This window comes from Corapipo altera, unplaced genomic scaffold, assembly GCF_003945725.1.
Source record: "Corapipo altera isolate COAL_440 unplaced genomic scaffold, ASM394572v1 113, whole genome shotgun sequence".
NCBI classification, from domain to species: Eukaryota; Metazoa; Chordata; class Aves; order Passeriformes; family Pipridae; genus Corapipo; species Corapipo altera.
Genome location: NW_020884895.1, coordinates 10,385,223 through 10,405,324, shown reverse-complemented (window position 1 = coordinate 10,405,324; position 20,102 = coordinate 10,385,223). Strand labels below are relative to the sequence as shown.

Below are 20,102 nucleotides of genomic sequence, written 5' to 3'. Positions count from 1 at the left end.
CAAATTTCCCTTTGTGTCCAAGCAGCCTGTTCCACTCTGGTCCACTTATGAAGTATTTGCCCAAGGCAGAGGTGGCAGGGACAGGGATCCCAAGTTTTGGCAGGACAGGGATCTCATTCCTGCCTGGGAGGGTGGGGAGGCCCTGGCACAGGTTGCCCAGAGAAGCTGTGGCTGCCCCTGGATCCCTGGAAGTGTCCAAGGCCAGGTTGGAGCAACCTGGGATTAGTGGAAAATGTCCCTGCCCATGGCAGGGGTGGAACTGGATGGGCTTTAAGGTCCCTTCCAGCCCAAACCATTCCATGATCCAGGGATTTAATTAGAAACACAATATGTTCCTCTGTTTCAAGTATAAACCCATAAAATAATACTTTATACAGCCAGGTGGGAATTGTTCTGTGTTGGACATTAAGCTTCAATCTTACAGGTTCAAAGAAATTTCTGTATATCTCTAAGAACCTGATGTTTCTTTTAATCTATTTTAAAAGAGGGAGTTCTTTCAATTTTAGGGAAGAAAACCCCACATTATGTTGAGATGATTAAAGAATTATGAGGCCTTGGATTTTCAGGATGGTTATTTTTAGGTTCAGACTTTGCAGAACTGACTTTTGAGGGAGAATTTTGTTAACTGGGAGAAGGGGCAGGAAACACCAGCCCTGAGGGATTTGGGAATTGGTGCCTGGATGGTGTGTTGGCTGTTTGGTCCCACACACTTTGAAAGACATTTGAGGAAAAGGAGGTGGGTGCTTTAAAAATCCACATTTTGAAAGCTGTTGGGAGCATTCACAGGCACTTAGCCCAGCAATTTGCCAAAACTGTGTATTTTGGAGATTATAACAGCGTTTTCCCTAACCTGTGGAGCTTCTGCTGAAAGAAATTACATGGCTATTTAAACATTTTATAACCTAGAAAGGAGTGAAGGACAAACTGTTGTCTCAAGAATTGCTCCTGAGCCTCTTATTTATGGTTCTAGAAAGGCTTCAGCTGCATCCACTTGCTTACCAGAGCACCCAGACCATCCTGGAGAACTGGAGACACCTGGAACTTTTGAGTTACCTAAGGGAAAACTCTGAAACAGCTGCTTCCCTAAACCTTGTCTGGTCAGCACCATAGAAATAAAACTAATTAAACTTCAACTCAGCAGTAACTCTGTAGATATTTTTTATTTTTTTTTTATTTTTTTTTTTTTGCTGAGTCCTCAGGTTTAAAAAGGTCATTTATGAATATATGGAGCTCAGCAAGGGGCAGCAGCTCCGGGCTCTGCAGTTACCAAATTCCAGCAGAACATTCTCAACTGTCAACTTGGAATTTTGTACAGAGGCCTACATATTCCTACTTTGGAAAATGAAAGGCTGGTAAGTTTTTTGTTTTTTTTTTTCTGTAGTATAATCACTCACTAAATGTTTTGCTGGGTAAAATAAGTATCAGCTACATTAGCAATATATCCATATTATTTAAAGCAGGGCTGTCCTGTATCCTGAGAGGCAGCTGGACACAAAATCCCTTATTTTCAGGCTGTGGCATTGGTGTTTCTGCAGCAAACACTGTTCAGGCTGGTGCAGCACTTCAGTTTTAACTTCTGGATTCGAAAACCTTCCCAATATTTTACTTTTACCTCTGTAAATGGTTTAACTCTGTGAGAACAGCAGCAGCACCCACAGTCAGTGGACAGTCCATGATGCTGGATGGCATTTGCCTTATTTATATTTATATTAATCTAGACAATCTATCAAGTAAAACTGGCTCATTCGTGTCAAATTGGGTATTTTTAGACATTTTAGGAGTACAGGTGGTGCCACCATCACAGTGCCACCTGTGCCACCCCTCCCTGTGGGATGAGATCCCTGTGCCTGGTGCTGGATGGTGCAACAGAAGAAGAAGTGGGATCGGTTTGGTGTGAAATAAAACGGTGTCTCCTGCCAGCCCTGAGGTGAGCAACGAATTCCTGACTCCAGCTTGGGAGACAAGGGATGGGGGGGGGACTTTAAATCCCTCCCCTTTGCCACAGGGGCTGAGAGAGCCGCTGTGGAATTGGAGGGAATGCTGCGGCGTTCCCATTCCCAGGGCGGGCTCAGGCCACTAGACGGAGCCACAGTGCCACCAACCCCAGCCCCGGAGGGACAAGCAGGGAAAGTCCCAGCCCTTCCAGGAATCCTAGGAAGGATCAGCCTGTCTGAACCCTCCCAGTGTATAATCAGAGTGGTGAACTCCACGGCAATCCATGATCCCAATCCTGATCACTGAACATTAAAACGTCCCACGTGAGTTAACTGGGAGCTTGTGACATCCCTGGGAACAGCCCCAATTCCTTAAGCACTGGACCAGCTGAACTAATGAACAAGGTACATTTTGTCACATTGGACCACGGGAAAGATGCTCTTTGGCAGCAACTCAGTCCCTCAGTTCTGTGCCACGGGAGGCTCTTCCCGAGGGAACAGATGTCACCAACGGAGCCACTCGGGCTCAGGCTACAAAAAACTTCCATGGCAAGAGGAGCTCCCAGCTGCGTTCTGGCCACTGCCACCAAAAGGCAGCTCTTTTTTTTTGGAGAGGTGCCCAGGCAGGAGAGCAGCAGGGAGGAACCCCTTCTGCCACGGCAGATATTTCTGGCTACAGCACCTGGCAACCCTTCCCAGCTGGAGGATGGAGTGTTAAGGCAGTGGGAGAACCCTGGATTGTTCAGGTTGCATCAGCAAAAGGTACATTACTCAACCTTGTCGTCCCACAGCTGTGTCACGACAGAATTTGGCACAAATCAGCAAAATTCTACGTGTCTAGGTTTGGATGAAAAGCTTTGCAGGCTGGCAGCAGGGAGCACAGGCAGGCACTGAGCATGGAGGTGGAAGAGCACACAAAGCCTCTCACCTCCTTCAGGCCTTCAGCTTTACACCTAAAGCAGCTGAAACTCGATTTTTAAAGTAATAAAAGCCAAAGTCACCAGCTCAACAGAGATGATGGGCCTGGATGGCCAGGACAGTGCAGAGGGAGGGGGAGAGGAGGTTGCAGAGGAAGCTGAAGGTGCTCCAGCAGCTCTTGCTGCAGCTGCAGACACTTGAAGGTTGGAGCAGGGCTGATTGGTGCCTGCCTGGAGGGGCTGGGAGTGACTGAGGGAATGATCCTGGAATAAACATCCAGGCAAACCCCTTCTGTACTGCACTGCACTGTTTCCCTAAATCCTGTGAGCAGGGCTGGCTTCCAGAGTGAGCTGCCCTCCCACTGTTCCTCATGGCTGGGAATTCCTGCCACCTTGTCTTCCTGTCTGTCACGAGTGCTGGAGCACAGCCAGCTAGCCAAGCTCTGGAGAAAGTCATGGATCCCTCAGGGATGCTCAGGAGAAGGTCACAGATCCCTCAGGGATTCTCACTCACCTCGGGAGTGGGAGCTGCAGGAGGCTCAGTGCAGCCAGCAGCTTTCACTCCAGTGCTTTTAATCTACTCTGTTTTTTTTTTGGAGCTGACCATCACTGCAGTTCCAACTCCCCCAGTTCCCGTGAAGGTGATGCCTCTGCTACACAAACATCCCTCTCCTTTGGAGCTGCTGGGTCAGATTCTCCTTCTCCCTGGGCAGCTCCCCAGGCTGTGTCCTCCGAAGGAGAGCTGGTGCAATGGAACATCTCCTGTGAAGGACACAGGAAAGGCTCTGCCTGGAGCTCTGACACTGCTGCTGTGCCATTGCTGGCTCCAGGACTGAGCATTCCCAGGGAAATACCACACAAAGTTTGCATTTCCCAGCCTTTTGACCTCAAACACCTTCTCAAAGTAAAACAACTGAAGTGCTCTGCAGTTTTTAACGTTTCCTGGGAGCTGCTCAATTGAACTGCCAAGCTGCACTGCCAAGTCACTGCATGTACTGCTCAAGGGATTAAAAAAGTTGGGAGCCTCCCATCCTCCAGGGAAGGAGCAGTGCTGGACACTTCCCTCTCCTGCTTTTCACTTTTCAGAGTCAAAGGGTTCCACTTGGGAGTCTGGGATGAGCAGAGGCTGCCAAGGGATCCCCTACATGTTTTGGACAGCACTGGTAAAGGCAACAGATCCAATTAAGAGCTGTGATTATCCCCAACAAATTAAAGGAGGGAGGTTCCTTGGGGAAGAGGTAACCTAGGAACAAAACTGAAAAGACTAAGATAGGAATTCCCTCTCAAGCAGGAATTTGTGCTCTTTGATTTTTCTCCTTGAGAGACCCAGACCAGCTCAGCACCCAAGAACAGGCAATGCCAGTTAATGCAGCAGATCCCTGATTCCCCTCCAGACCCAAACACCAACAACCTCCAGCACCCTGAACCTTGAGCAGATGGTCCAGGACCACGTTTTGCAGGGAGATTCCAAGGATTATTACAATTCTCCAGCCTGGTCTGTTCATATAACACACTCTGTTCCTCAGCAGTCGTTACCACGTGCGGAACAAACTCACACTGTCCTCCTTCAAACTTACAGCAGCCACAGGTTCCAAAACACAATTAAATACTGAAAGTTAGATCTAAGCAGGCTTTTCTCTAGATTTAACACAAGCTTTCATCTCTACAGTGCAACGATGCTGCCTGGCATTTGTACACTATCCCAAAACACGGCTGTGCCCCGGGATTAACACCACGAATCCATCTGCAGTTGGTAACAGGAATAACCACGTGAGCAGCCCTGACTCAGGCAGCTCTGAGGAACCCCCCTGCTCTGAGGAGTTTTCCGACAGTCACTAATGAAATTAATTTTACCTTGCATTGCTTTCCAAGTCCATGCCAACAAAATAAGGTCAGGGTGATCCTTGGTGGAGGACAGACACTCTGCTCTCACAGCTGAGCTGTTTTCTCACACAGAAGGTGTCAGACCTCAGAGTATTTTGCTGAAGTTTACCACGAGCTGGTTTGGATACAATATGGCCTAGAATTGTTATAGAGTAATGCACAGCCTGAATAAACATGTGGCTTCAGGTAATTCAGTATCTCTACCTACTCACATGCTTGGCAGGGATTTGTTGAAGGGGGGTGAGGTTAAATGAAGCGAGAGAGCCAAGAGTGTGGCAGCAGGGGGAGAGTTGGCTCCTCTTCTTCCTTCATGTAAGAGGCCAATAATCACAAACCTTTTCCTATTCAGCCTTATCACTGTGGGTTAAAGGGATGAGGAACAAGAGCAGTCCCAGCTATGGGGGGAAAGCAGCAGCACTGCCCTGACCCTGCCGTGCACCTGGACCGACCTTGGAGACGGGAGGGGAGGAATCCAACGGGAAGTCTGCACAGGATTCGTAAAGAAAATGGTGCAATGGAAGGTTCCAGTCAGTTTTGGAGGAGCAGCAGCAAGGTCACCGGAGGCAGGGACACGTGGACAAACTGAATTCCTGTCATTGCTCAGCATGGATTTGTTGTATTGCTCCTGTTGTCAAGCACAGAACAAAGAGCAGAGGCGTCCGCTCCTCCCGCGGGGAATCGGAGCGGCTTTTACTCGAGCTTCCTACTGTGTTTGTGCCGAGTTCAGAGGGAGCCTCTGCTCACTGCTGCTCTTCTGCTTTGCTGCTACTCCTGAACTTCACCACCATGACTGTGATGTTGTCGGGGCACCCTCTGTAGAAGGACTGGAGGACGATGCTCTTGGCCCCGAAGTGCGGCTCGTCCAGGCGCTCCTTGATGAACCTGACGGCCTCCTCGTTGCTGAAGGCGTCCCACAGCCCGTCAGAGGCCAGGATCATGAACTCTGGCTGCAGTTTGTCCAGGTCAAAGCTGAGGATGTCGGGATCGGGGATCACGACGTTCAGGTTCTTCAGGGGGTAGTCTCCCAGGGAGCGGGACATGGCCAGGATCCCCTGCACGCGCCACGAGCCGTTGAAGCTGATGAAACCACCTGCAGAGAGACACCAGCACTTAGAGCAGCTCTTTGAAACCTTAAAAGCATTTCTCTGGTTCCTGCCAGACCCAGCCTAAACTCCATCCTGAGGGATACAGGGGTTACAGAGCTCAACATGCAGGAGATGCCTTCAGCACATCTCGGAGTGCTGAGCCGGATTGCAGAGGAATCAGCAGTGGATCTGCTTTCAAACAAAGCAGCTCCCCCAGAGAGACCCCCAGCTCATGGAACAGCACAGGAATTCCTGTTCTACACAACTCAGTGCTCAGGAAAACTCCTCTGATGTGCAGAGGAAAACAGCAAAACACATCTTTCCATTCCTGTTTGTGAACACCTTTTCCTGTGTGGGTCACATTTCCCATTTCACATCCCTGAAGGAGACAGCACTGAGAACACCCTGCAGTGGGACACACGTCTGCCTTCAAGGCACAAAGCAAAGAAACAAGTGCAAAAACATTTACAGGCTCTTCCCAAACTGCTTCAGTCAAACAGGACCAAAAATCTGTCGGGGAAAAACCGATGGCAAAACTCGACTTCGAGTCACGAAAACGCACCGTGGGCCCTGACTGGTTTTGCCATCACCAGGATTTAAGGATCTGGTTGAATCTCTTTTCTTTAGGGCTGGCTTGGAGGGAGGTCTGTTCTGCACTGCAATTGCTGGCTCTGCCACAGCCACACCTGGCTGCTCCACAGTGCCAGCGTGCCAGGAATGGGAATCAGGCAGCACTCAAGGTCACACAGGAGACTTGTGGCACCTCCAATTCCTGTGCATCCATCTGCACACCAACAGCTGTTCCATCACAGTGTTCCTGTCATCCTAACGGGAAGGAGAAGTCACTCGAGGACAAACAATTTGCAAACATGGAACATTAAATGTAGGACAGGATTTTCTATCTGCAAACTGTCTGCTCTGGTGTTCTTACAAATGTCTTTGTTCTTCCTTCAGCCTGGGTGTTATTTGTCACCTGTCTCCTAAATCTTCCCCTAGCATTCCTGGCTGGCTGATCTTATCTGTAAATTCCTTCTGCTTTCAGGTGAAACTATTTCATTCAAGGATTCATTGTTGCCTAAAGCTTGAAACTTGATCTGTGTTAAAACCAGCAGAAACAAAGTTCTTTAACTGGGTGTTCTCCTGAACATTCCTCCGGAGCCTCCATGAGGAAGATGTTTCCTTCCATAGTCCAAAGAATTTGGGAGCATCCTCTTTGGATCCACAGCCATGCAAACCTTACTCCACACTTACTCCAGGCTTTGTAGGTCCTATGTGGACAAAGAGACTTTTGGTGCCATTCTCAGGTGGCACCTGGAACTGCCCGTGGCACAAGTGGTTTCCTCAAGTGTCTTTGGCACTTCCAATATTTTCTTTTGTAAAGGAATCCCAATCAAATCCATAGAAATGCTCAGGAAAAGCAAACACTGCAGTGCTGGCTGTGCCTGGAGAAAAAGGCATTAAAGGAACTGAGGCTTCTTGGCAACAGCACAAATGTTTTCCCTGTGAACAAGGGCTGAGCTCACAGGATTATGCTCAAGGTGAATAATTTGAATTTCTGTCAGTGACAGTCACCTTGTGCTTCCTCCCAAGCCAAACCCAGGCTGTTCCAAGGCCATTCTCCTACACCAACAGGGCAATGTGAAGCTGGAAAATGCCAGTGAAACCTGGTGCTGTGGTTATTGTCACCTCCTCCAGTTCCTCCCAGCAGGGATCTGGGAAAAGCCAGGTGCCTTTTGTCACAGGAGCAGATAATTCAGTTGGGGCACTTTGCTTCAATTTTACACTTAGTGGATGGAAAAAAAGGGAATATTCCAGAATGTAAAAGTACCTGGCAGTGGAATAAAAAGTGGATTGTATGTTTTTACTTGCACTCTGAGGCCATAGCAGTGATGAGGTAACAGAGAAGGGAATTCATGAAGTCACAGGTCTAGAGAGAATATTTCTTGTCCTAACATTTACCTGCCCATTAAAATAATTTCTTCCTGAGTTGGAAGTTCCTGCAAAAATCCAGGTTCATTTTACCTGTTGTTGTGTTATAAAGCCTCATTTTCAGACAAATCAAATAATCAGATTATTTTTTTCTCCTCAGTGAATTCCTCCGGGGCTTGGCTGAGAGGGAAGTGATTTTATAGATGAATTTTATGAATACATCCCCCAAATACAGAAGGGGAAGCAAAGAGAGACCAAGATTTTTCTATTCCTTCTTCTCAGGACTTGTATGGTTTTCCTTCCTTCCCCTGGGGGAAGCACATGTGGCCTTGGCTCTGCCATCATAGTGATGACCTGTGGGTTTTAAATATGTTTTGTACTCATGGAAAAACTTGTTCTTTCCATTTTACAGCCAGAGGAAGGCTTGGAGGCAGAGAGGCCCTGCCCCTCTGGGGGCAATGCTCAGGGTGGGGTTAACACAAACCAGAGCAACTCCTTTCCTTCAGCAAGTAATTTGCTGCTGCTGTGGGAGCCAAAGCAGAAATGGGTTCAAAAAGACTTTGACAAGTTCCTGGAGAATTGGCCATTAAACTTGATGATCCCAATGTAATTTCTAGCCCAGGAGGTGGCTGAACTGATGAGTGATGAAAGCGAGGGAGATTTATTGCAGAAAGGCTCCTGTTTGTTCCATCCTTTCCCTCTACTCCTGCCACAATTTCCATGTTTGTGCTCATTAGATGGGAAGAAAAAATAGCTTTGATGAATTAGGTTCATGCTCTGCTTATTTTGGAGACTAAAGCTGGCTCAGGCCCAGACCCAGCCAGGCTGTGGGCAGGGCTGGGGTGAAGCAGCTGCTGCTCCTGGTTATTCACTGCTCCCTGCAGAGATCCCAAGGGATGGGATGCTCCATGGGCTGATGTTGGTCTTTCTACCCCAACACCAGCTTGTTAAGAAGTGGATCATCTGCTGCCATCTCTGCACTGTGATATCCTACTGGAAGGAGGAGATCTGCTCTGCTGATCCCTCAGTCGGGCACTTTCCAGCCTCTCTCAGGGAAAAACTGTATTTTATCGGCGGGACAAAAAAGATGGACTTTCACCCCAAAGCCAAACCAACTCACCAGCTCTCTTAATCCTCTTCCTCTCCTTCAGCTGGTAGGGCTTGTGGTCGTGGGACAGGGGGATGGCATTCCCATCCTTGTCACACAGGACTCCTCGGGAATCCCCCACGTTGGCCACGGTGAGCTCCTTGTCGGACAAGAGCGCGATCAGACACGTCGTACCTGGGAGAGCAGAGGGAGTGGGGAGCAGAGCAAACACACAGGGGGGGTGTGGACATACAGAGATGTGAACTATTAGCTGGGAAATGTTCTTCCTGCCACAGAATCCCAGAATCACTGAGGTTGGGAAAGCCCTCCAAGAGCAGCAAGTCCAAGCTGGGACGGTCCTGGCTTGTCGCCCAGCCCAGAGCTCTGATCCACACTCAGAGAGTGGCAGGAGTGTTTCCCATCTCCGTCGTGGAACTGGGCTTTTCCTAATGGCCAAGGAAAGTAATTAAAGTCCAAATTAGCCCCAGAGCCCCCTGGCTGCTCCCAAGAACTGAACCTGCAGCTCTGGGATAACCCAGAGCTCCCTCCCCTCGTCCCCTCCACAGCTGAGGTCACTTCTTTGTGGTTTTACTGAAAAAAAAAAAAAGGAAAAGATTGGACATTTTTAATTACTTTAGCCTCTAAATACAAAGCAAATGTAATTAGTCATTGATCACTGTATCCAACAGGTGTTTGTTGGCTCACGTGGCAGGAAATCGTTGGAAAAAATGGGGTGTTTTTCAAGTATGAACATTATAGTTTGTATTTTCCTCGTTTAATTGATAGAGTGGGATGGATATTGAACAAAGCAGACCTTATTAAGACCATGACTTTTCTATATTTCCCCTCCAGCTACTAGGAGCTGCATTTATAAAAACTCCAGCTATTACAAATATTCCTTGCACGGGCTTTGGACCAGACAGCACCATTTCATCCATGCCCCAGAATCCAAAGATGGAAAGGAAGTTTTTAGACACACAGGTTAAAAGGGAACAAAGATTAAAAGGGAATTTTAGCACTGATGGCACAGTTACAAAAGGCACTCTGGTATCTCTCAACAGTAAATCAAATTAACTTAATGCTGTGCCCTTTTTCTTTTAGGCAGACCAGAGAAGCACAGGGTTGAGTTTTCACCTCTGTTATTAATTTACAAGTGATTATTCATTGATAAAAAGGTTTATCACAGCTCTGGGAGAAGCCTGCCCAGTCTTGGGGATGAAACTCCACCACCAGCACTGGTACAGAGCAGGGCTTCAGCCTGTGCTCCGTGGCCTGAAAACCAAATTCTCGTGGCTGCTGCTTGTTGCATCTCTGCCCAAAACACAGTTAAAAGTTCTGCTTTGCTGTTCCCATGTCAGTAGTTAAATATCCCATGACTGGTATAAATAAAATAGCCAGTAATAAACAAATTGTGTTCAGATGCCTTGTGTCCCCAGGGTTTATTTTTGACTGCCCTGCACAGCCCTAAACTAGAGCTATTTTTTCACAAGGCAGGCACAGATAAATATATATATTTATTAATAATTTTTTTGCCATGGATGAACACATTGCAGACCTATATGGATACAGTTTCCCATTTGTTGGTAATGGCTCACTGCTGACAGGACACAGAGAGGAACCTGCCCACCAGGATCCCCTCAGGAACCCAAAAAATGAGTGTCCTGCTCCAGAATTATCTCTTCTGAAGCCTCCAGGAGTTGGCCCTGAGGGTGTGAAGGCTGTGCCAAGAGGGGCCATAAGAGAATTACAGCAACAAACAGCATCTCCCTTGCTTTTATTTATGGAACTTTCCCTGACAAACATCCCAGCAGCCTCGGGCTGCCCTCCTGCATCCTGCAGGGCTGGGACCTGCCCTGGCTGGGCAGAGATTCCCAGAATCCCAAAATCCACCGGGTTGGAAAAGAGATCAGCAGCTTCAGGGAGAGAAAGAACAGCTGCCTTGGGAGTTTGGGTGGGAAACAAAACCTGGGAGATGTAAAACTGAGTCCTGCTGGAGCTGAAACAGCCCCAGAGGACCCCAGGGTGCTGCAGGACAGGGAGGCTCCAGGATCCACCACCCAACTCATGGGTCTCTCTGAAGGTCAGAGCTTTACCTGCCCAACACTTCCATGTCTAAATTCCTGGATTCTCCTGCATCCCAGCCCACCCTCCTGCTCTGCACCCCCCAGAGTGTATTTTTCCCTCAGGGAGCATCAACATCACGTTTCCTACCGAGAAAAACTGAAAATAACTCTGTGCAGCCCCCTGCTCAGGAAGTGAAATGCTTCCCAAATAGAGCCATTATGAGCACAATTTCTATAAAAATGATAACACTGAACACAGTCTTCTCGGTTATATGATCTGTGTGGATGAGGGAGAACAGAGAGTCTGCGACAGAGGGTGATTTGCAAGGTGATTTAGGAAGGATCAGCTCTCTCCAGCTCCCTGATGGATGGCTGGGATATCCTTACATCCCCCACCTGCCCCGAGAAAGCAAAACTCATTTTGCTTTGTTTTCCTTCCCATCTATTTTTATTTCAGTCGTTTAACCTTGTGTGGAGTGAGGGAAACACCGAGCCCTTGTCAGCAGCCTCAGATTTAATGCAATTGCCCGACGGAAAATTCCCAGCAGAAAAGGGCCTGGAATTGAGAACACATGTTGGATGAGTCCCTTGGGGTGGCAGCCTCAACAACGCCCTGCCTAGCCCTCTGCAAAGGAAAGCAGCTGAAAAGTTAAACCCTGTACTAGACTGGCTGTGGAGATGTTGGGTTTTTTTAAGTCAGGTAAAATTATCGGTGTATTTTAGTATTTTATCATCAGACAAGGCACTTGGTAGAAGTCCAAGTAGCAGTTTGTGGACAATTGTTTCAGAAGGGGAGAAAACACCTGATTAATACATTAATTATATTAATTTAATATTATATATAATGTATATACATATAATTTCATATATAAAAATATTTAAAATGTATTCTATATATAATAGGGAATATAATTAAATATGCTATAATTAACACAATTATATTTATATAATATTATATCTATAATGTATATGCATATATTTTTATATACTAGAATATATTTTATATATATATAATATTTATATACATTATATATAATACATATATATAACACATAATACATATCTATTATATATAACACATATAATATATAATATATATAATATATTATATATATTATATACAATACATATAATGTATATATTTTATATATTGTATATAAAATATATATATTGTATATAAAATATATATTCCTCTTTCTGGCTCTTCTCTTCCTCCTTTACAACTGTTGTTTTTAATCATATTTAGGGCATCACTTTATTTCCTGCTCTTATAAACCCTCCTAAAAACTTACAGGAAGATTTTCAGTCATTTTTCAGGCTCAGGCCATTTCACTTCCAGGAGTATTCCATGTTCCTACAGGATCATTGTCCCTGCACAGCTGTGGGATTACAGATGTCAGCAGGGTGAGCCCAAACTTTGCCTCCCTGGGAACAGCTTTAGCCAAGACTGGGAGAGAAATATTCCCAAAATTCCTTGTCAGGACAAGGATTTAAACACATTTGGTGAGTTATTACTATTGGAAGTGTATTCCCATATTTCCCCAAAGGACCAAAGAGAGCCCCAAAGCACAACCCAAGAATGACTCTGGATCAGTATTTTTTTTTAATTTTAAGGAAAGATATAAATCCAACAGATTTATTCTTCATTTTTAACAGGTTGCTCTGAGAATGACCCACAACAGGTAACTTATTTATCCTCACTGCAATGGAGCATAATGATAAATTCCCTGTTAAAGCTCTTTGCAGAGAGAAAAAACCCCATTTTTCCCTAACAAAGCATTTATTATCCCTGTTATTTATGATTTCTGCTGCAATTCTCCTGCTTTAATGTTCTCATTTTCTCCTTGTAAGCATTTTCTCTGGGGGGAAAACACCTCCTTCCTGCAGTGGCAGAAAGGGAGCAGTGTCCTGGGAAAAGGGGCATCCCAGGGAAGGCCGAGCTCAACCCCCCACCTCACCCACAGCTGCACCCAGCAAACATCAGCTCAGAAAACACATTTTGGGGCTGACACCTGGCTCTGGATGCAGCTCCTAAATATCAATATCTTCCCTGACTGCCTGACAGCAGGGAAAACTGGAATTCATCTCTTTTGTCGGGCAATAATGAAACTCAATTTCTACAGGACTCTGAGGGGAGAGGGACCATCCATTACGGAAAAAACAATTGCTCACAGGACAAAACCACCTCTGGAATCTCCCAGCAGGTCTGAGCTCCCTGTTAAAATTCCAAAAATTGCCTTTAAATGCCCAAACTTTGTGTTTTTCCACCCTTGATGTTTGGAGGTGCCATAAATCAAAGGAATAGGATTAAGGGGCCGACAAAGCTTCGGCGGGAGAAAATATTCCTGCACAAAATTACCTCGGCCTCAGTCAAGAATGCCACTTTTTAAACGAAGGGATTTAAAGATTATGAGAGGATTTGTATCCATCTGTCACTTTTGGCCTCCTTTCATTTTGTAAAGCTTCCTTAGTCAAACCTCAAATCTTGCCAGCGTTGGGTGTTTTCAGACGGATTCGTTTTATTTGGGTGCTCTGAGGGATTGATTTCCTGAAGGGAAAAGATTCCCAAGAGGTGCTGGGATGTTGAGCCCATGGAAGCTGAGTTTTATTAATATTGAATCTTGTCAGAAAGGCCAAATCAACCTGCAAAATTGTGCCAAAGCCCAAGTCACTTTAGGGCAGTTCTGTTTGATTCTGGGTGAGTAGATGCAAATGATTCTACCCCCTTTGAGAGACACCCCTGGGAGCATGGAGTGAGCTGGGGGTGCAAACTCTTGGAAAATGGCCCTTCCAAGAGGGATGGGACAGGTTTCCTGGATGGGAAAGGTGTGGAAGTGCTCCTGTACAGGCAGCTACCGACCCTTGGATCACCTCAAACATCTCCCTTTCCAGTTCCCCCGGCTGACACGTGGCAGAATTCCACATGATTACTGAAATGAAACCCTCGACAACACACTCCAGCGTGGGTTTGGTTGATCCCTCAACTAATTCCCTGTCACCACCATCACTTCATTTTCCCAATTTGGATTTTGAAAGTTTGTTTCTTTCGTTTTTCCTGTCCCACCAGCAGCTGGAGTTTCTCCCTGAGTTGATCTTGGTGTGGAAAAAGGCCAACAAAAGGAAAATGCCCCCACCAAGAGCTGACTGGTTGGAGCACCTGGGATCACCCACAGCTGCTCAGTTCTATTTAACTGCCCATTTTCTGTGCTTGGCTCACAATCACATCTTGTTTCAAGAGCAGGGAGTACCATTTCTGCCTTTCTAGTAAACAAGAGCCATGATTAGGATGATGACAGGGCTCTCTCACTGTGTTTTCATCTCTGGAGGTGTCTCCACCTGACTGGGAAGCTGAAATTTGGGGGTTTTTATTTACAGCTCTGCTGTCTCTCCCTTCTGAATGTGTGTAAATGCTGGGACTTTCCTAAACCAGTTATTTCTGTGGCTTCTCATTTGCACCTGATTGTTTTATTGCATGACAGAAATCCCCAAATATGGGTTTCAAGCAGTTTTAATCTTAATTTTCGCTGTACAAACACATAGTTTTCTGTAAAGGAAAAAGCTTTTTTTTCCTTCTAACAGGAGTCAGTGATTTCCTCCATTTCACTTTCTCCTTCCTAACAAAATCCCATCCATCAAAATATCTGGAGAGCTGTAGTGACCAAACCAGGGGACAAGATTTACACGACTCACCGGACTGGGAAATTCTGCGTGAAAAGAGATAAAGAGAAGCAACAACTTTGGAAGCTGATTTTTTTATGCATCATTAAAAACAGGCCGTGTGTGATTAAGGAGATGTTCTGCACCCTCATTTTAACTCTTGATTTTGAGAACTTGTGTGACTCTGAGCTCCTTCTGTCTGCAAAGGCAGCACCCGGGGCTCGAGAGCATCTCAGATCACAGGAGTTGAGGGAACCAGCCTTATTTATTGGGTTAATGAGGGGATGTCATCAATAAAGTGACAGAGCTTTGTAATTACTTGACTCCAGCAGAGCTCCCAGCCCTGTGAGCACCCTGTGAGCTCCATCTGCAAAGGGCATTTGGAGCTGCTCGAGCGCCCTCGAGATCAAAGGAGCTCCAAGAGAATCTCCTTGCTGGTGAGTGGGAGGCTGAGGAGGAGCCTGAATGAAGCTGATAAGTAGTTAGAGCATCTTAAGCACTTCAGGGCACTGCAGTGTGAGTAGAAATCATAGAATAAAGTACCAGCAGCTTTGGCAGGGCTGAGTTTGCCAGAGCTGGGAGTGACGAGGGACTCGGATGGTGGCAACTTCATCAGGGTGCAGAAACCAACCCAGAGGGATCCACAGGGCAGTGTTTGCAAAAACCATCTAAACAGAGTGAAAAACCATCTAAACAGGGTGAAAAACCCAGTTATGAGTTCAAGGCTCCTGCCTAAAGCAGCTGGAAGGAAAACTTGGAGCCGAGCTCAGCACAGTTCCCCAAGGGCACCAGGGGAGGGACGGAGCAAGGAAGTGCCACCAGGGATAAGAAAGAACCCCAAAATGGGGCCATACTAAGTATAGACCCTCTTTTTGTACTACAAGGCTGCCTGAGGCTGGTGGTTGGTGGGGCTGTGGATGAAAGGAGATGGTGAGTTCCAGCCCTCAGCCACGGGTGGAGAACAAAGAACAGCATCTTTCAGATCTCCACACACACCTCCAGCCCAACTCCTTGCCAGGAATATTAAGTCAGCAGTAAAATCATGAACTGCTCTGTCTGCTTGATTCTTTCTTTGCAAGGTTGCAAGTTAATAACTTATCGAAACACTAAGAAACTCAGTAAAATTCAGGGCATACAGCATTTATTGGAGGCTATTTTGGAAAATCAGTGAAAAGCATCGAGAGTGTGTTTTTTCCTCGTAACTGTAAAGGAGTCCCTGCATCAGGACAACTCTGAAGGATCTAAAAGCTGGAAGAGATTTCTACCTACTAGAGAACAACATGCTAGTAAAAAGGAAATATCAAAGCTGAAAACCCCTGGAACTGCACTGTTAAAATGCCTCCAAACCACACAAACTACCTGGGTTTTACTGTCCACGTGCATCGTGGGCATTTAAAATCAGGTTCTGGGACCAGCCAGCACACTCTGAGTGGGAAAGCCCAAAAATAAGTTAGTTGTGAAGGAGAAAAGAGCGAAAAAGCAGAGACAATAAGGAGGCACAGGCAGATTAATCACCATCAGTGCCCAGAGGACAAAGTGCTGGGAGAAGAAGAAGTGTCCTCTCAGTTGGTTGACACTCCATCACTCAAGGGGAACATTTTCTATCTCAGCCTGAGGAGGAAGAAATATTTCACCGAGTCACCCCATACCTGTGAGGACAAAGTTCAACCTTCCAGCACAAGGTTGTCTGGGGAAAGACTGAGCTGAGCAGCTTTTTTGCTGCAGGAAAATGTAACTTCAAAAGGGACACGGCCGTACCTGCTTCGTCGTAGGACACAGTCAGCTTTTCCAGCATTTCCCGGTCGATGGATAAGATCTGCTGCTCCAGGATGGTCTGGTAGGACAGGACACTGTTCTCCTTGTCCTTCTCATAGTCTTGGAGGTGCTGCTTCAGGACCTCGGGCAGGCGGGACTTCACGTACTCTGCCGCCGACTGGGGAGAGAAGAGGCAAAGCTTTAATTAGTTCCTGTTTATTAATTAGAGTCAGAGATATAACGCACCAAATTCCCCCAAGCTGGGGCACAACCCACCCTCCAGCAGGGAGTTCGGGGCAGTCCAGAGTCACCCACACACCCCCCACAACAGCTCGACTTCGGTGCTGAGGTATCTGGAAAATAAAACCACGAAATCCAACGTCTTTATTCCGAATTTTAAAGCACAAAGTGCATCCACACGCAGAAAATTGTTGGAATTTCTTTCTCTGACTGCTCGAGGCCACGAGGAGACAGCAGCTGACACAAGGTGGCATGGTTGTACTGGTGTTACACAGCCTGGTGTAACAATGTAGTAAGGTGGTAGTAACCAAGGAGAGCATCTGCCCCTGCAGAGGTGTCAGTTCCATCCCTCTGGAATTGGGCTCTGAGAGACCCCAACACACCCTGGCTTCCTGCTTTTCAGCACTACCACCCCTCTCCTGTGAGTATCACACTCCCACTGTAAGAGGGAATAGGAATTCCCTCTTTCTGGCACGGGTTGGAGTTGGTTTTGGAACTGGAAAAGCAGGATGCAGCAAGGGATGCTGCTCCCTGCTCCAGCTTTCCTGCCAACCTCAAGAAAAAAGAGGAAAATAAATCATAGCAAGATTGTTTTATTCCAGGCCTGGGACTGACCAGAAGTTACCTCTGCTCTCCAACAGGCTCTTCCTGGGGTTATGTTTAGTTTTCCAAAGTCAATCACCGATTAAATTGCAACCTTAAAATATCCCTGAGGTTGTGTTCCATGTTTCTGCACGCTGAGCCATGTGAGACCGAGGGAATTATTCTGGGAAAACTAAAGGAACTCTCCACCTGAGTCCAGAGTAACTAATGTTACATTTTTATAGTTGTTTTCTTCCCTGGGAAGGCCAAAAGATACATTGGACAGGGATTAATTTAGCCCAAGTTCAGGCATTTGTGTGTCATCTTTGAGAAGAGGTTTGACTCGGGGTGGGGGGGATTTTTGTGCTCTCCCTAAGGGAGAATTCAGGAATTCTCAAGCAGAAGAAAAGCAGAATTGATGCACATTCATTTTCTGAAACACATCTTGTGCCAGTGAGTGAATGTTGGTACAATACAGGCCGTACCCATGGAAGGAAAAACACCCATCCTGTCCCAAAGACCTTGGGAAGTGGAAACCAGGAGACAGATGGGAAAACCATCGGGACCATCATCAAGTTCTTCCATAGAGATGACACCTATTCTGAGTGTGATCTCACAGGTGGGGGCTTTCCCCCCTCAGTGAGAAGCAAAACCCAACACTTGCTTAGCCCACGGCCTTTATCGTTGTGTGGAGAAGTTATTGAAGGTTTAAACTCCAAGGATTTAAACTCCTCTCCCTTTGGAGCAGGAAAGGGGCTCAGCCCTGTGGCAGTAATCCCATTCCAGCTGTGCTGCAGGGACCAGATGGATTGTGCCACATCCTACTCGGGGCAAAAGCCATTTTATCTCAGTTTTTCAAAGTAACTGGATATTGAAAAGGAAATAATGTGAGGGGGTGAGTGCAGGTGTTCATCCAGAGAGTTGTGGATTCTCCATCCCTGGAAGTGTCCAAGGCCAGGTTGGACAGGACTTGGAGCAACCTGGGCTAGTGGAAGGTGTCCCTGCCCAAGGCAGGGGTTTGGAATGAGATGAGCTTTAAGGTCCCTTCCCACTCAAACCATTCCAGGATTCTGTGATCGTGGTTTTAAAGAGACCAAGAAGCCAACTGTGCCAGGTGAATGAAAATCAAACAGCACCTAAAACAGGACGACTTCCCCCATTTCCAGGTTATCCATCTCATCCCACAGACCACAAGACGCAACTTCTGACCAGGCCAGGAACTCCCTCCATGTTTCTCCCTCATGGATTTTGGTTCAGACCCATTTGTTGGGATTCTGCTCCTCCAGCCAGTCCTGAGGTCCCCTTGCATTCCCAAAATCTCTTTTCATTAATCTATGGGTTTGTGTCACAGGCAGAAATGAAGGTGAAACACCTATTTTTGAGGCTCCAGACCAGCTTTATCTTCTTTTTCTCTGTATGGTCCCTCTTACAGGAAGGAATTACAAATGAAGCTGCTCCTGGAAAACACCTGAGCTCAGGGATTAGATTTGTTGGTCATTCTCCCTCATCCCTGTGGGAAAACAACTCGGAGCTGTAGCCACTTCTTTTATAAATTGAAACTCCACCATCCCCCATGAATCTGCTTCCAGTCTGAAACACCCTCCTCCAAATTAAATACAGGATTGGCTTTAATACCTTAATTGACTTTGGGGTATTTTGTCCTACCATGGAAAATTAATATTTCATATATAGAGAATATATTTCAAAATGTCTACATACAATAAAATACACTTGAAAAGCTTATTCACAAAAAAAAAAAAAAAAATCACATTTTACTCTGTTCACTAAAAAAAAGCCCTGATAAAAATCCCATAAGGAATTGCTGAAATCCCTCATTTTGCAGCAACCTGAACCACAAACACAGCCAGTGTCCTTCTGTCACCCCTCAAATCTGCCCACAGTTTTTAACTGCTGAGAAATCCTTACTCAAAGTAAATTTGCCTTTTATAAATTATGCCAACCACATGCTGAAATTTGTTCTGCTTTTCTCAAGTGGATCCTTCTGGGAGCCGCTTTGTATGTGGGGAAGGAAAGGTCTAAAATGGTTAATTAAAGGTTTCTTTATGAAGCTACTTCAAAAGTCAAGTGGTGGCTTGACAAAGCATCTCCTCACACACTTATTTGGGGGATTTTGGAAAGGTTTCCAACATGCAGAAGAGTTTTGGTGGGTGGGAACCCACCATACCCAGCAGGGACAGCTGCATCCTTCCTCATCCTCATTCTCATCACGTTCCATGGGCTCACCACATCCTATAGCCTGACTTCACCAACCCACCTGACCTTTAAAATTCAATTTTCACCAAATCCTGCATGTTTTTGGCCCTTGAAACACTCAGACAGGTCTCATGAAATGCTGCTATTGGCTGATAAATGCCAGGGGAAAATGGAAGACCCTTTCCAAGAGGCAAAGCCCTGGGAATCCTGCTCACCCCGTGGTGGGGAGGAGGAGGAGGAGGGAGGCAGAACATCCTAAATTTCATGGTTCTACACAGAAATGTTCACACAGGGAAGAGATTCCCTCCGTGGGCACAAGTGGGAACATTCCAGGAGCGACCGGAGCGCTCCGTGACAAAATGTGTTAATTAGGAACACGAGGGTTAAGTGGCTCCACGACCCCGTGAAGCCAAACAAAGGCCATGGGAAGAGCAGAACACGGGCATGGGAAGCACCGAGGGACCAAAATTAGCTGGAACAGCCCTTATTTACAGTCACACAATTCCAATTTAAGGAATGGAAGATGGAGACTTTGCTGCCTCAGACCCACGCTCAGCACAGACTCCCGAGAGTTACAGGGGGAGGAGGGACCCCACAAATTTATGATCTTAATGTTCTTGAGACAATTAATTCTCCCTGCCCAGCTGCTGCAAACATTCAGGGAGCAGGGGAAGTATAGGATCCAGTTTGGAGTGTGGTGTTGAGGTGTAGCTCCCACACCAAGACCGCTCTGTCACATCTCACTCCCTCTGTTT

At 46.4% G+C, this 20,102-nt stretch overlaps 1 protein-coding gene and 1 long non-coding RNA gene across 2 annotated transcripts in view; both read right to left on the bottom strand.

Annotated features, from left to right (window-relative positions):
- The window catches only part of LOC113949187, a 21,949-nt gene extending 1,847 nt beyond the window's left edge, over nt 1–20,102 (bottom strand). Inside the window, exons 1-2 of the long non-coding RNA XR_003528376.1 lie at nt 20,092–20,102; nt 17,807–17,809 (exon numbers count right to left, since the gene is read on the bottom strand). This is a non-coding gene — a long non-coding RNA (uncharacterized LOC113949187). The remainder of the gene's footprint in view (nt 1–17,806; nt 17,810–20,091) is intronic.
- Nucleotides 293–16,439, bottom strand: PPM1L (protein phosphatase, Mg2+/Mn2+ dependent 1L). The gene is made up of 3 exons (XM_027647459.1): nt 16,315–16,439; nt 8,870–9,031; nt 293–5,825 (listed from the first exon to the last, which is right to left on the bottom strand). The coding sequence occupies exons 1-3, from the start codon at nt 16,349–16,351 to the stop codon at nt 5,476–5,478; spliced, it is 549 nt and encodes a 182-aa protein (XP_027503260.1). The 5' UTR covers nt 16,352–16,439; the 3' UTR covers nt 293–5,475.